Here is a 14,786-nt window from a genome sequence, read left to right as displayed (position 1 = left end):
CCTTTATTAAAGAGCAATTTCTTTTTGAGGGGGTGAGGGATGACTAAGTTCCATATAACTGCCATACAAATTTGGAAATAGGGACATTTTTCTAACAGATGGCCACGGTTACCTGACTTATATGATGGCGGAGTGCATTTATGCAGGGCTGACTTGTTAACATATGGTATTGTTATACAGCTACAGACTTATTGTGATCATCTCTGTCGGGATAATAGCTAACCTTAACTCCTGTCATAAAACATGAGACGATGTGTTCCTGCATGATTTTTATCTTGTTAAGGTTATGTGATAAGGCTCTCACTACTTAAGTGTACACAATTTAGCTTTTCCCAGGGCTAACTGAGGTTTGGGGAAGAAAACTGGGAGATGAATATGGGGGTCCATCGGGGACTCTAAAACAATTTTGGATGGGAACTTGAAACAAATCTGAGAATAACCCTGTCCTTATAAGGCACCATATAGGGAGGAACTGCCATGAGGAGCTGAATCTCCCTTATCTTCCCTTTTCAAGATCTAGATTTTTCTCTGTTAACTACTAGGAATCACCTGCTGTTGGAGTTCAGTGGTAGAATCCTTGTCTGCCACGTGGGAGACCAAGGTTCAGTTCCCAGACATGCTTATAACTACAGCCATTGAACCACTGAACGCCTGGACTCGGTCTGGCCTTCGGATTCTGTCTCAGTGGCCTAAAGGGGGGATGGAAGGTCTGGGCAAGCTCCACTCCTCCATACTCCTGCCTAGGCATGCGTTAGAGGTCCTAGCAATCTCATGTGTACAGTATGATCCAGAAGACTCATTGATTGCCTACTACTAGGTATCTGAAAAAAAAAAAAAAAAAAAAAAAGAGCTAGATGTATGTATGCAGGGAAATAGGCATCCTGAGAGTTATGGTCTGTGAGCCAGTACTGAGGGCTTAATCAGCCTACAGATTAGAACTGTCAGATGCCCCCTGACATGATGAATTTAAATTCTTCTCTTTGCTTTTGTGGGATTCTTCCATAAACTTCAAATGTATTGCAGTGCAGAAAGTCAAGACTTTGTTGGTAACATAAATCCCTGACTGATAGAAAAGCAGGGGTTTCTGCAGAATAGATTCAGTCTCTTAGTTTTTTTTTCTTCCTCAGTCCTTTTACTTTCTTGAATAGCTGCTACTTAAAGTGATCCTGATACCAGCTAGATTAAGTGATGTGGGAGGTTGCCATGAGACAGGCTCTAACAAAATCCCTTTTTTAATAGGCACAGTTAGTTTACCAGGCCTGGAAGGGTCTAGGAATTTGGGGGTTTCTTGTGAATTATTTCCAGTGGCATGTTGTACATCTCAGCCATGCATTTCATCAGATTTTGGAATATGTTTAAAGTAATCTGTTGCACAAGGCACAGACATTAACTGCTGCATTATAGGTAGAAGACTAAATTGGTGCTCTTCTCTTGTTCAAAAAAGGGAGAAGAGCTAGGTAGTTTGTGCTGATGGAGGGAATGAAAACAAATGCCTCCCTCAAGTGGTAGAGCTACCTTTTCTGGATTCCTGTATCCCTTGTGTGTGTGTGTAGATGAAATAGTAGCAAAAAAGCTAGTGCTGCTGATATGGTACAAGTAAGGGAACTAAAACACACAGACAGGTTATTTGGTCCCAAACACGACACAGGCATTGGATAGGCTAGATATCAAGTAAGTCAGTACTGAATAGTTAGTTGGAGTAAAAAGGTCAGCAAAAGGTTTCAATCATATCAGTGAGAAGGGGCAGGCATTTAGCACCTCTGAAAATTTAAATCCCGTGTAGCTGCCCACGTGCAGCCTGAAAAGGTTAACTTCAAGCTGATTTATTCATATACTCATTTGACTTATTAGTTTCAATTAGCCTCTAGCTACTTGCATACACTTTTTTCTTTTCACAACTTATTGATTAAAGAGATCTATGAGGTTATCCTCTGCCAAAGAACGACTGTATTCCACAGCATATTTGTGAGCACTTGGTGCTATCTGATTATAAATTACTCCAGGAATAGGGCTCCCACAAGTGACTACTCCAGCCTATTGTTATTAGGAAAAATTTCCTATCGACCTACTTTTCCTTTACTCAGTTCTATCCCATTACTCCTGGGATACTTACACATCCCTTAGATTATGATAAACATATTCTCTTCCTCCTTGGCACCTAGAGACTTCCTAAACTTTTAGACAGCTATCGCAGACTCCCACAGTCGGTTTGACAAAGTTCTGTTTATTTAGCTTTTAATTCTTTCTGCATGAATCAATATCTCCAGTTCAATAATCAGTTTGTTTGTCTCTGAATTCCTTCAATTTGTTTTAATAGGGACTAAAGTTAAAATTTGTCAGTTGTATTCATCGAGATTGTTTCATCACCTGCACCCAACTTTCTTAAGACTGACCCAAGCTTAGATTTTCTTTTTCCTCCCAATCCTCTGATACTTATTCAGGACTCATCTCATATTGTAAGCATAAAAATCACTTAACTGTTGATTATGAGTTTTAACTAAAGTAGCATTCACTGTCACTTGAAACACTCATATGGAGGTCTCTCTGGAGATCTGCAAGCAGAATAAAGTAAGTGCTTTCAAGAGCACTCCTCCTTAGAGCATCTGTTTACTAATGCTTTAAGAGATATTGCTATAGCAGCTTTTGAACATCACAGTCAAGAGACTATAACAAGTGATGGTTATAGGACTGCTCTTGTGAAATCACAGGACTAGCATTTTAGTATCTTCATGACTAAATATTTTTTCTAGTATGACAGACTTTTGCAAAAGTCCCAGAGAGGTCTATGCTGATACATCTATGTTAGTAGGAAATATTTACCTGGACACTGAGGACAACAGGAGTCCTGTGTACGGGTGGGATTTTGACAAAGAAGAGGTGGACAGACTTCAGTCTCACATAGGACACGTCCACTATGGCAAGTACATTGGGTACAGGAATCAATATTCCATGTTTCCCCTTCCACAAAATATTCTCCTCCTGGAGCATGGCAGATGGATGGACTGGTGAGTTCTGGTTTCTGTACAATTACCTCATCTAGGAAAACAAGAATTCCAAGGCAATCAAGTGAAAATATGTTGAGGCTATAGTTGGTAAGAAATGCACACAGGCGTATTAATTTCTTATTGTTATTATTGAAAATACAAATAATAAGAACAGTAGAAACAAAGAAAAGTAGTTGAGAAAGTATTTGCATCACTCAGTGTGATTATCCATATATGATTATGGCAAAAGATAGGAAAATGAGAAATTAGATAAGAACAAACCTAAGAAAACCTTAAGAAGGCAAGATATATTTGAGAGGGACAAGTTCAACACAAATCTACGTAATGGAATAGCTGTAGAAAATGGAAGTCAGTAACTTATTTATAAACACTGAATATTAGTGGACATCTTTTTTACATGAGCTTGCAGGGAAACATGGAGGGAAATATGGACGAAGTAGGTTGGTGCCTAGGAGCTCATGCCTCTCTGACCCAGTTAGTTTGTAAGGGTGCCCATAGACATGTGGGGATACTTCTCCAATGCTCTGTAATTAGAGCGTGTTGGAGCAGACCCAATGAATCGAGTCTGCTAGGACATGCTAATTAGTGTGCTCCAGCCAGCCTCTGCTTTAACTGAAGTTCATTGAACGTGCTTTAGGTAAAGTGCCCCTGCCCCCATTTTGAAGCACAGGGACACTGATTAGCAAACCCCAGCAGACTCAATTAATTGAGTCTGCTCCGATATGCTGCAATTACAGAGCATCAGAGAAGTGTCCCCACATGTCTACAGGCACCCTTAGAAACTAACTGGGTCAGAGAGGCATAAGCTTATAGGCAACAACCTACTTTGTTAGATGTTAAAAATAGAGTCAGTTCTTAGCATCTGACAAAGTTGGTTGTTACCTATGAGCTCATGCCTCTCTGAACCAATTAGTCTGTAAGGATGGCATTCCATTCTTTTCTGGATGCACAGACAACCAGATTAAGTCATCTACATAGCCATATAAGCCTCCAAAATTCCACTTACAAACATACTGGCACTCAATTTCTGACTGTGTATGTAGACACTGCCACGTGTAGGGCTATGTGCCCAGGAATAGAATGCCAACCTGTGCATAAGTGGCAGTTTTGGGAGTTAAGTGACCATGCACACAACTAAATCTGGGTATCGATACATCTAGAGAAGAGAATGCTACCCCCTCTGCCCTTTTGCTTCTGCCTGACTTCAGACTACACAGTTAAGCACCTCTGTTCTCAATGGTAGTGTACATAAGATAGTATAAGCTTCTGATTTCAACAAGTTGAAGAGTTCTTAGAACAGGGGTGGGCAATTATTTCGGGCACAGGGCCACTTACTGAGTTTTGGCAAGCCACTGAGGGTCGTACGACAGGCAGCCAGGGGTAGATAAATATTAATTTTCTAAATTTTTTAGGGGCCCCGTGGGCCAGATAAAATGGCCTGGTGGGCCTCATCCAGCCCCCGGGCCACTTTTTGCCCACTCCTGTCTTAGAAGATGGTCAGCTGGGGACAGCAGCAGACAGGGGAGGAAAGAGGAAGGGAGGAAACATGTTACTGAGCATTGAGGAGAAGGAAAGATTTTTACCTGCTTGAGGGGCTTAAAAGTCTCCTGCTGCTGCTCCTATGATGCAGTCTGCCTGCACTGGTGTGTGTGAGGGAACTGGGGTGGAGTTATCCATACAGTGCAAGTCACTGCTCCTACACTCCCACTTTTATGAAATCTTGTTTACCCATGAACATACTGATAGCTTATAAATAACAGCATGCTTGCCTGTAGCTGTAAGTAAATGGTCAGTGTCCTCACAGAAACAGTATCCCATTACTTTAAGTACAGACAGGCTGTGGACAGATAAAACTAAAAGGGGAGAGAGAGTTGGTGCCAGTGACCAACTCAGCTACTAAAATGCTACTAAAATGGCATCAGCTACTAAAATGCAACTGTGATATCTGCAAGCTCCTGTAATGGTACAAGTGAGCTAAACAGTTTTAACTGGAACCCTGACTGACTTGGAAAATACATCTGCTAGCCAGATCCTCAACTAGCATACATTGGGATAGGTGAAAATCTAGAGAAAGGAAGGTTACCACCCTAATTTTGGAACTGGGAGACCCAGACTATTTTCTGCTCTACCACTTCCTGCATCAGCTGGGGCTAGTCACTCAGTCACCTAAATGTTTTTGATCCAATGATGGTTTCATGTAAAATGGCAGCATACATAAGTCCTAGAGGAGCGACTGAAATCCAGGTCTCTCTCCTGCCTCAAAAGAAACCAACCAGTTGGCTACAGAAGCTCCGGCTTTCTCATTTCAGCCAAATAAATGATGAATCCCATTTTTCGCAGTGGGACAACTTCAGTATGAAAGGTGCAGAGTCCACTCCCTCCCTCACTCATATTTATCCTGGTGGTTGGGACAGTTCTAAGGGTGGTGGGTTTGAATCCCTTAGGCAGAAGGGGTAATTATACTTGTGTCCTCCACATCCAGAATAAGTAAGCCAACCATTAGGCCATTACATGAAATGGGGGCACCATCTCTTCTCTGCCTGTATTTTAAAAGATAAGTCGTGTCCTAGCTGTATTTTTGAAAGAGAGAGGGTAGGTGCCTACCTTTGGGACAGATTTCTAGGCCATGGACTTCAAGTGGAGGGTGGTGTCTCCACATGACCAAAGCCCAAGAAATGGATGGAATTTAACACACCATTGTCTTCTATGTTGTCTTGTGTGCTTGCTACAGGCAGGCTCACTACACAGACTTTGTGTGGTTTCCTGCTCAGTTTACAGACTGTTTTCAATGGGCCTACCTCACCCATGCTCTGTATGTGGAATCAAGTTGCCTAACACAGGATTCTGGAATCCATTCCAGGAGCCAAGATCCAGCTCTGAATCTCTGTGAAATGGGGATGATACTCCTTTCCTGTGAGGTACCACAAGGGTGTTGGTTGTAGCTGTGTTGGTCTAAGGACATAGGCAGACAAGTTTATTTGAGTAACTGTGATATCTTTTATTAGACCAAGTAAATAGTTGGAAAAATTGTTCTTTGCAAGCTTTGGGGCACAAACACCCTTCTTCAGGCATAGGGAGAGTCTGGTGGTGTTTCTGTGCTCTCCTGGGTGGAACAGAAACATAAGCCAATATGCAAAATGCAGCTCTGTGAAAATGCAAATATATGGCAGGGAAGATCAGAGGGGATCTGAGAAAACAGGTGTGAGACAGGTAAGTGTTGGGGGGGGAGCAGGGAATGTTGACTTGTTGATAGGATAGACTTGGGTGTTGAAAAAGGCACTCAGGATAACAACAGATGTGGCATATGAGGTGATTCTGATTGATCCCAGTCAAAACCCAGAGCACCACAGCCCTTTACACATTCAGCTTGTCACTGGGATGAAAGGAAATTAACTTGAATTAGCCTTAATTGTCCTGGGCAAAAAAATGTTACCTTGGAAACTTCACAGGTACCTAAAGAGGGATAATGGGCTTGTACTTCTGTAGGATCCCAGGACAAAAGGCTGTCCTAAGAGAAATCCCATCATTTGTTTCTACCCTCACTTCCTACAGTAGTAGGGTCCATAGAAATATACTAGATAAGACAGATGTCTATCTTTCTAGTCATACCTGGAGATGCAGAATCCCAATCATAATCACCCTTATGTCTCTTGCACATCTTCAAAGACTTAACCATGATATTTGTTTTATGGCACATTATAACCTACTATCTGATTCCTGAATATCCCCACACATGAAAGGTGACAGTGACCCTCTCCGCTTTTGATAAGCCTTGATCTCCCAGTAATCAGCTTCTTTTCTTCTGCTAATTGTTTGTTTGCTGCACCTGGGAACTTTTCTCCCCCCTCTTCCAAGTGTTTTTTACTATGCTGTGCTGGCTTTTACTCATAAGACCTGAAAAGTCTTGCATCCAAAAGCTTGCCTAACTCTATCCCAACTATACAGGTGGTCCAATAAAAGGTAAAAAATCTACCCTAAGTAATCCTTACCACCCTTTACTTCCTCAGCAGTGTTGTTCTTGTCTAAGGGTATGAACAAACAACTTTGTATGAACAAACAATTAAGGATATGAACAAACTATAATTTGGCCACTTTAAAGGGGAGAAGGAACTGATGAGCTGTTATCATTTCATCTGCATGAACCTTCAGGGACAGAAAGTTTAAATTGCCTTAACTCTGACTCTGAATGAAGTGGGGTTAAAGTTGGAGCAGTTCTGTTACATGTGTATCGCTATACAATCATGCAATCATAGCAGTTACATAGCTTACGTATCCCTTTATATTGATACAATTGTTATATCTGTCTATAACCTGAAGGATTAGTGCTTGTGTCCCTGACTATGGTTTCTCCTTATACCTTCTAATGAGGGGCATGCAGCTCAAATACCTGTTTTCACTTCTAGAGAATAGCTGTTAACTTCCAGTGAAATCAACAAAGGCATCTTCCACTACTGTTTTATCTGATTCAAAGAGCATTCATATTGCTTCTTTCCTGATGCATACAGACATGCTGAAGAGCAGGGGTGGGCAATTATTTCTGGTGGAGGGCCGCCTACTGAGTTTTGGCAAGCCATCAAGGGACACATGACAGTCAGCCAGGGGAAGATAAATTTTAATTTTCTAAATTTTTTTAGGGGCCCCACACGCCACATAGAATGGCCTGGCAGGTCACATCTGGCCCATGGGCTGCATTTTGCCCACTGTTGCTGAAGAGCCTCCATTTCCCTCACCCTTACTATGATATTCCCATTTTCCCTGTTTGTTATAGCATCTGTAGATAGTATGTACAACTTGGTAGTGTTTAACCATAGCTGAAACAATTTGGCTGCTCCACTGCCTTAACACCATCTAATTTGTATTTCAGCTGTTGTATCAAATTATTTTGTACTGATGATTTCTGCAGGTTTTGTGCATAGATAACAGAAGTCGCCACAGGCAAGCCAATGTTAATCTCTCTTAAAATTACAAATAGTCTCAGCAAACTGCCTACTTTGCATCTGGTTCTTCACAGAGCCACAAGCTGACTTATTATACAGCAGCTTATCCAGGGTTTATGGTCAAAATAGCATAACAAAAAGCACAATTCAAAGCTAATGTTGTTTCCAACTCTCATAACCTGGATATAACTACTGCAACATAACTGCTGCAAAATTATGGAAACCATGACATTCTTGAGCAGGCCGTGATGGGAGAGCGGTAAAGACATCTTGCTACAGCACTGGAACCCTGAATTCAAGCCTTTCTGTGGGCTCATGTCAAATGTTGCCTCCAACTGACCTAACTATAAATGGATATTGTTTATTTATGCTAGGAAGTAAAAGGTGGCTCGATATGAGGTGAGGTACATCACTCCCTTGGGCTAGGGACAGACATTCAAAAAAACAGAGTCTGAATTGATTCAATCTTTGCAGGTTAGTTTAACCTGCAGAGATTGAACTGATTTGCAAGTGGATAGACATTTACTTTTGAATTAGGGAATGTATGTACATGCCTGGAGTGGCTCAGGCTAGAAGTTGGGGGGTGCTAGAGCAGCCCCCGCTTCCCTTCCACAATGCTGAGCTGAGGGGGGGTGTGGCCAGGCCCTGGCAGGACGTTATGATTAGGGAGGGGTTTAAACTCCCACTCTGGCCTGCACAGTGCCCCACTGGGGTGTGCTTCGAGGGGAAGGGGGAAGCAGCCCTCACCAGGCTTCTCTCCCGCTTGCTGCTCAAGGGGCAGGGAGTGTTGCCAGACTCCGGCCCCTGGCTAACACTCTAAGGCAAGGGGTGGGGTGGGGTGGTGAGGGAGGACTGCTTGTGTGGACTGCATGCATCTGTTGACGATACTGAGCTTTTCAATCTTCCTCTCCCTGCTTCTTCATACTGTCTGCAGCAAACTGACAGCACCCACAGATCATAGTCATTGCAAACCAGATCATTTTTCACACCTCTCTCTGTCCCCCAGATTGCGGCCTTTGAAGCAAGCCAGCAGTCAGCAGGGAGCTTATCAGAACACAAAACGTATCAGTCCATCAAGCCCTATTTCCTAGTAGCTAGGAGCCGAGCAGAATGAACAACGTGCCAACCCACCCTCCCCACTTTTACCTCGTCAGTGGAGCAGGTAGGGGATTTTGCTTTGCTGCTCCAGTCTCCTCCCTGACCAGTTTGGGAAGGGACAGGAGAAGTGGGTAGTTCGTCCTGCCTGTTCCCCCACCAGGCAGTCCCTGGTCTGGGGAAGTGCCAGGAGCATTTTCCTGGTTTCTCATTCTTTGAACTAGACCAGAAGTCAAGCCCTACAAAAGAAAACAAATGCATCTCTCTCATTAGTTTTGAGAGTTTCTTAGCTGTAGGATGCATTTGTAAGCCACTGCCCTCTAGCCCTAAGTGGACACTGTTCTGTTGGTCTGTGGTCCAGTGAAATTGGAGACACACAAACAGACACATCTCAGCATTAGCTGCCATGGTGGCAGGGAGCATCACGAGATGCCAGCTGGAGTCTGTGCCACTGGGGTCCCTGCCACAGGAGAGGGGCAGAAGGGAGGATCCCTTCTTGGGCAGTGAGGTGGGGATGGGAACAGGGAGTGAAGTAGCAGGAAGATGGGCAGATGCTCTAGTTCCCCGCCTCCTTCTCAGCCAGCTGGAGCTCTGGCTAGGGAGGAGAGGGGCAGGGCCAGACCTACTCTCTGGAGTGGAGAGCCCAGCCCAGCCCAGAGCTGAAAAACATGCTGGGATGCTAGAGGACTGATCTGATTCAACTTAAATCAGGAAGGGGTCTGGGGCAGAAGTTCCATAAAATGGTTTGACCCAATTCAGTTAAGTCTGAAACATTCAACCAGGTTTATCTTAAACCAGTTTCAGCCACTTTGAAACTGGTTTATATACACTGAACTTATGTTCTGTTACAGGTTTAGACCAGTTTTGGATTCCTTAAACTGGCTTATGTGTAACTTCTTTCCCTAGCCTTGGTGACAAACAGGCATACCTTAACCACACTAGCCCCAGTGGGCCATTAGCTTGGGTGGACCTTTGACCTGACTGGATTATATTCCTGAACCTTAGCTAGTCAACTGAACAGTCTCTTAAATCCAATGTTTCCAGTGTTACTGACACACACACTGAGAAGGGTGGTTTCAGCCACAGGATGAAATGATTTTTCTTTCTTTCTTTTACCTACTGAAGACCTACAGATTTCCACAAACTGCAGTCTAATTTATCTGTATAATTAACAAGAAAATGTGACTGCAGCACAGGAGTAAATTGTTTATTATCAGTCAAAATGTGCACGACCTTGCTGAGAGCCCAATGGAACCAGACAGTCTATACACATGCCTGATGCCTGCTCCAGTGCATTCTAATTGGAACACGCTGGAGCAAATTCAATTAATCGATTCTGCTGGAGTGTGCTAATTAGCATGTGAACATGCCCAGAAAGTACAGCAAGGTAAGGTGAGTGGCTAGCTAAGGAAAAGCATACAAAAGTCAAAGGGGACAAACTAGCAGTGATCAAGACCTTGTGGGTTCCTACAATTCTATGGTAGTGAAATTTGTCATAGCACTGTACTCTGGAATCTAGAGGTGCACCAATACATTGGTCCCATATCAGACTGGCACTGATATAAGGAAAATTGACCATATTGACAATTGGCTTTTTTTGGCTGATGTGGCCGATAAATGCTGCGTATGTGTGCAGCCATGGCACAAAATGCAGGGAGCCAGGAGTGCAGCTTGGCAGCATGAAGAGCAGCTGGGTCCAGCTGGTAAGTCTGTTGTGGGGAAGAGGCAAGGGGGGGAGGGAAGGGCTGTGGGGAGAGCAGACTGAGGCCCCCACAGTGATGAAGGGAATGGGGCTGGGGCAGGGGTAGGCACTGTCCAGCCAGGGCAGGATGCAGGACTCAGCCACACATGGAGAGGAGGTAGCAGTTCCCACCGCTATGCACACCCCCTGAGGAGGCAGGGGGGTCGTGCGCCCCTGGATCTGTGTGTGGGGCGAGGGCAGGCTGCTGCTGTGGGCTGGGGCCAGGGTGGTGCTGGGCTCTTCCCAGTGTGGGATTTGGGCCAGGCTGTACTCAGGGCAGGTTGCGATAGCGCTGGGAGGGGGTAGGGGGCTACAGTGAACTCTTGAGTGGCTGCAGCCCCTCACGTAACCCCCCTTTTAGCACCGCTGCAGCCTACCTTGAGTGCAGCCCAGCCCAACTCAGCCCCACCACCAGGAAGAGCCTGGTGCCGCCCCAGCTCGCAATGGCAACCCACCCTCACTCCGCACACAGATCAGGGAACACGTGCCTCCCATGCCCTCCCAGAGTGCACACAGACTCCACCCCGTCCCTGCACCCCCAAGATGAGCTGCTCTCGGCTCCATCCCATGTTCCGCCCCAGTTGTGCAGCACTTGCCCCTGCCCCAGCCCCATTCCCTCCCTCAATGCAGGGGACGATCTGCACCCCCATGCCCCTTCCTCCACAACAGACTTACCAGCCCAATGCTGGTTCTCAAGCTGCCCAGCTGCATACTGGCAATTTGATTGGCATCAGCTGATATGGCTCGTTAAAAATTGGCTATCGGTACTGGCTCAAAAAACCTCTATCAGTGCACTCCTACTGGAATCTAAGCTTCCATTAAAAAAAAATCTAGACTTCAAAGTTTCCAAAGTAGCCTTGAAAACATTATATTGAATATAAACAAATACAGCATTCGCTGACTGCCTGAAAAATTGCAACTCTGATAAGAGGTAGCTTTCCTATCCCTGTTAAAAGGTTTTTAACTCTGAAATTAAAAAATGACAGTTTAAGTGTCAACATTATTACATTTATTTTATGTGCTAATTCCATAATTTTCAACTGCTTTCTCAGTTGCCTAAGCTTCTGACTTTTCTTCTCTACAGCTTCACCGATGAAGTGCATCGTTGATACAAAATAACCTTGATATACCATTGGTGACATTATGTCTGTAAATGTAGGGGCATAATATAATTTAAGCTCAATATAAAAATAAATGTCTATTGATTAGACTGCATTCATATTTCATACTTAATTAAATAAAAGCATCAATGTTTTAACTTTACTTAAGGCTGCCATAGAACCTAGTGTCTCTATCAAGTACCAAAGAATATTATCCAGTTTGCTGTCAAATGAATGAAAAAAAACGATCACTTACTTACCTTCTAGTAACCAATTTCTCAAGCTGATGGAAATCATTGGAGGAGCCTGGGAGCCCCTGCCAGGGTGGTGTAGGCCTCCCCAGGGTCACTGGCACCATCTCAGTGGCTTAGATATTGGCACTGGGTGCAGTGCAGATCAATGCACAAGATGGTGCCATGTATTTTCTTACTGACTGGAGCATACCAGGTGTTTTAACTAACTATACAATAGGCCTGTGCAAAGCGGCTAGTATTCAATTCAGATTTGGCCAATTTGGGGACAGTGATTTGATTCAGTGATTCAAATCACTGTCCCGAGTCGATTCAGTCAAATCGGATTTGGAGATTTGTCCGTTGCCAAAACAGCGCTGAAACTCCTAATCAAACAGGCCCCATCCTCTGCCTACTCTCCTAGCCCCATCAATGGCTGCCCCATCCAGCCCCACCATCCCAGCTCTTAAGAAAATTAAAGCCCTGCACTCACCAGATGCTGCCGGGGGGTGGGGGGTGATCCTTGCTGCCCCCACTTAATGGAGAGGCTCTGCCACAAGGCCCCAGCCCCGACAGCTGCTGCAGCAGCCGGTGAGTGCAGGGCAATTTTTTTTTTTTTTTTTTTTAAAAGAGCCAGGATGCTAGGGCCAGGTGGGGCAGCCATTGACAGGGCTGGGAGAGAGGACAGGAGATGAATTGCTTGTGGCGTATCTCCCCATGCAGGTCAGGGCAGCAGGGATCTCCCCCCCACCTGGCAGGAGCTGGTGAGCGTGGGGCTTTTTTGTTTGTGTGTGTGTTTGTTTTTTAAGAGCCGGAATGCTGGGGCCAAGCGGAGCAGCCATTGTTGGGGCTGGGAGAGTGGATGGGGGTCGGGGGTGCTCGGGGGCAGGGAGATGCAGGGGATGAGGCTTGGCAGAAGTCCTCCCATGGTCCCTTCCCCCCTCCTCCAGACCCCCCCATGGCAGCAAGTGGGGGGGACTGTCCAAATCTCTCCAAATCTTTTCTGAATTGATTGAGAGAGCTTCAAATTGATTTGAACCTTTTTATTGGTCTCCTGATTTGATTCGAATTTGGAAATTCAGCCACCAAATCGGGCCGAATCTCCTCCAAATCAAATCAGCACCCGAAGCTTCGCACAGCCCTACTCTGTGGTTAATACATTTTTAAATGTTAAATATTATTTTTATACTGCTAAATATATGTCATTTAATTACATTCTAATTGTTATTTTGTCTCTTGCATTCAACACATTAAAATTTTATCTGAAACTTTTCAATGATTTCCTGCTTCCTATTACTTTAGCTTTTTAAAAAATTAATATCATTATCAGAACTACTACATTTACCATACAGTTTACTGTAAATATTAGTAAATGCTTACATTGACTTGTAATACATTGATATTTAATAACTATTTAAGTTACATATAATCATTTGTTATATTTAAATAACCTCCTTATAGCAGTTTCATTGAGGTAAATGATACAAATATAACACCATTCTTATAGGACATACAGCAACAGTTTTTTCATGAGTTGTTAATGTGTTAACTTTGCTGTCATTGAAAACAATATTGGAATTGTACTGTAGTTATCCTTAGCCTTCCTATCTAAAGAATCACAATAATCATCCCCTGCAGATAGAACAGAAATGTTTGCTCAGTGTGGAATCAATAGGTTCAATTAATAAAAAAAATGAATATTTACATAAAAGGCAGTGAAGATGATCATAAGTAGATGACCATTACTGAAGACTTACTTTTAACACAAAATAATACCTTGTAATGGCAGCTCATAGATTTTTTGAACTCATAGCTTATAAACTGGAAACAATATCTGAGAACTATAACATCTTTTAAATAGTTTTTGTATAGATGGGGCACAATTTATAGACAACCAGCTTACAAAGCACCTCTTATGTGGGGACCACACTGCTAACAGGTGGGGTGAGTTGGTGATACATCTTGCACAAGAAGAAAAACTCTAATGGCAGGGCTCTATGATTAATGTTATACAAAATTAAGTTTTCAACATTTGTTGGCCCCTAAGCAAATGGCAGTTCAAGGCAATCCTCCATCCTTCTTTCCCTGGGTCTCAACCATCTGTACAAATATTAATTAAGACTCGCTACATACAAGTGAAGTATTTGTATTGATACTTTACATCTGGGGAAACTGAACCACAGTGAACTTAGTCCTAAGTCACCCAACCTAATTTGTGGTATACCTGGTAACAGAAACGTGTCCCGTTGACTTGCACTTGTGCCTCAACTAAAGTTCTATTTCTCACATGTGAGAAACTGGTACACACGAGTGAAAGAAAGGTTGATTTATGATAGAACATAGAGTGTAACATTTTACCTGGACACGATGGACAACATTGTCCTGGATGTATGGTGGGGTTGCCACAGTTAGGAACAGGGCAGGTTATCAAGGCACACATCTCCCGTCCATTGTGACAGTAACATTCTCTGCAACCATCATGCCAGCTCTCCTCATTTTCATGACGGCGCCCATCCATTGACAGGCAAGAGCCTGTTTTTACTGGTGGCATAAGAGAAGCTGGTGCCTCTGCATAAGATGATCAGAAAATACAGTGCCTGGGTGAGAGTGTATTGCTTAGAACGCATTCAATTTTAAAGATTATTATTATTCGCAGTTTCTTTCTGTCTCCTAATCTG

General features: G+C 43.6%; 1 protein-coding gene across 1 annotated transcript in view; it reads right to left on the bottom strand.

Annotated features, from left to right (window-relative positions):
* CRIM1 (cysteine rich transmembrane BMP regulator 1) overlaps positions 1-14,786 on the bottom strand; it is a 379,726-nt gene that overhangs the window by 28,761 nt on the left and 336,179 nt on the right. The window contains exons 11-12 of the mRNA XM_006265483.4: positions 14,467-14,676; positions 2,821-3,036 (exon numbers count right to left, since the gene is read on the bottom strand). Coding sequence (XP_006265545.1) covers positions 2,821-3,036; positions 14,467-14,676 — 426 coding nt within the window. The remainder of the gene's footprint in view (positions 1-2,820; positions 3,037-14,466; positions 14,677-14,786) is intronic.

Source organism: Alligator mississippiensis, chromosome 1 (genome assembly GCF_030867095.1).
Source record: "Alligator mississippiensis isolate rAllMis1 chromosome 1, rAllMis1, whole genome shotgun sequence".
Taxonomy (NCBI): Eukaryota; Metazoa; Chordata; order Crocodylia; family Alligatoridae; genus Alligator; species Alligator mississippiensis.
The sequence above is the reverse complement of the archived record's forward strand: the minus strand, read 5'-3'. Positions and strand labels throughout refer to the sequence as shown.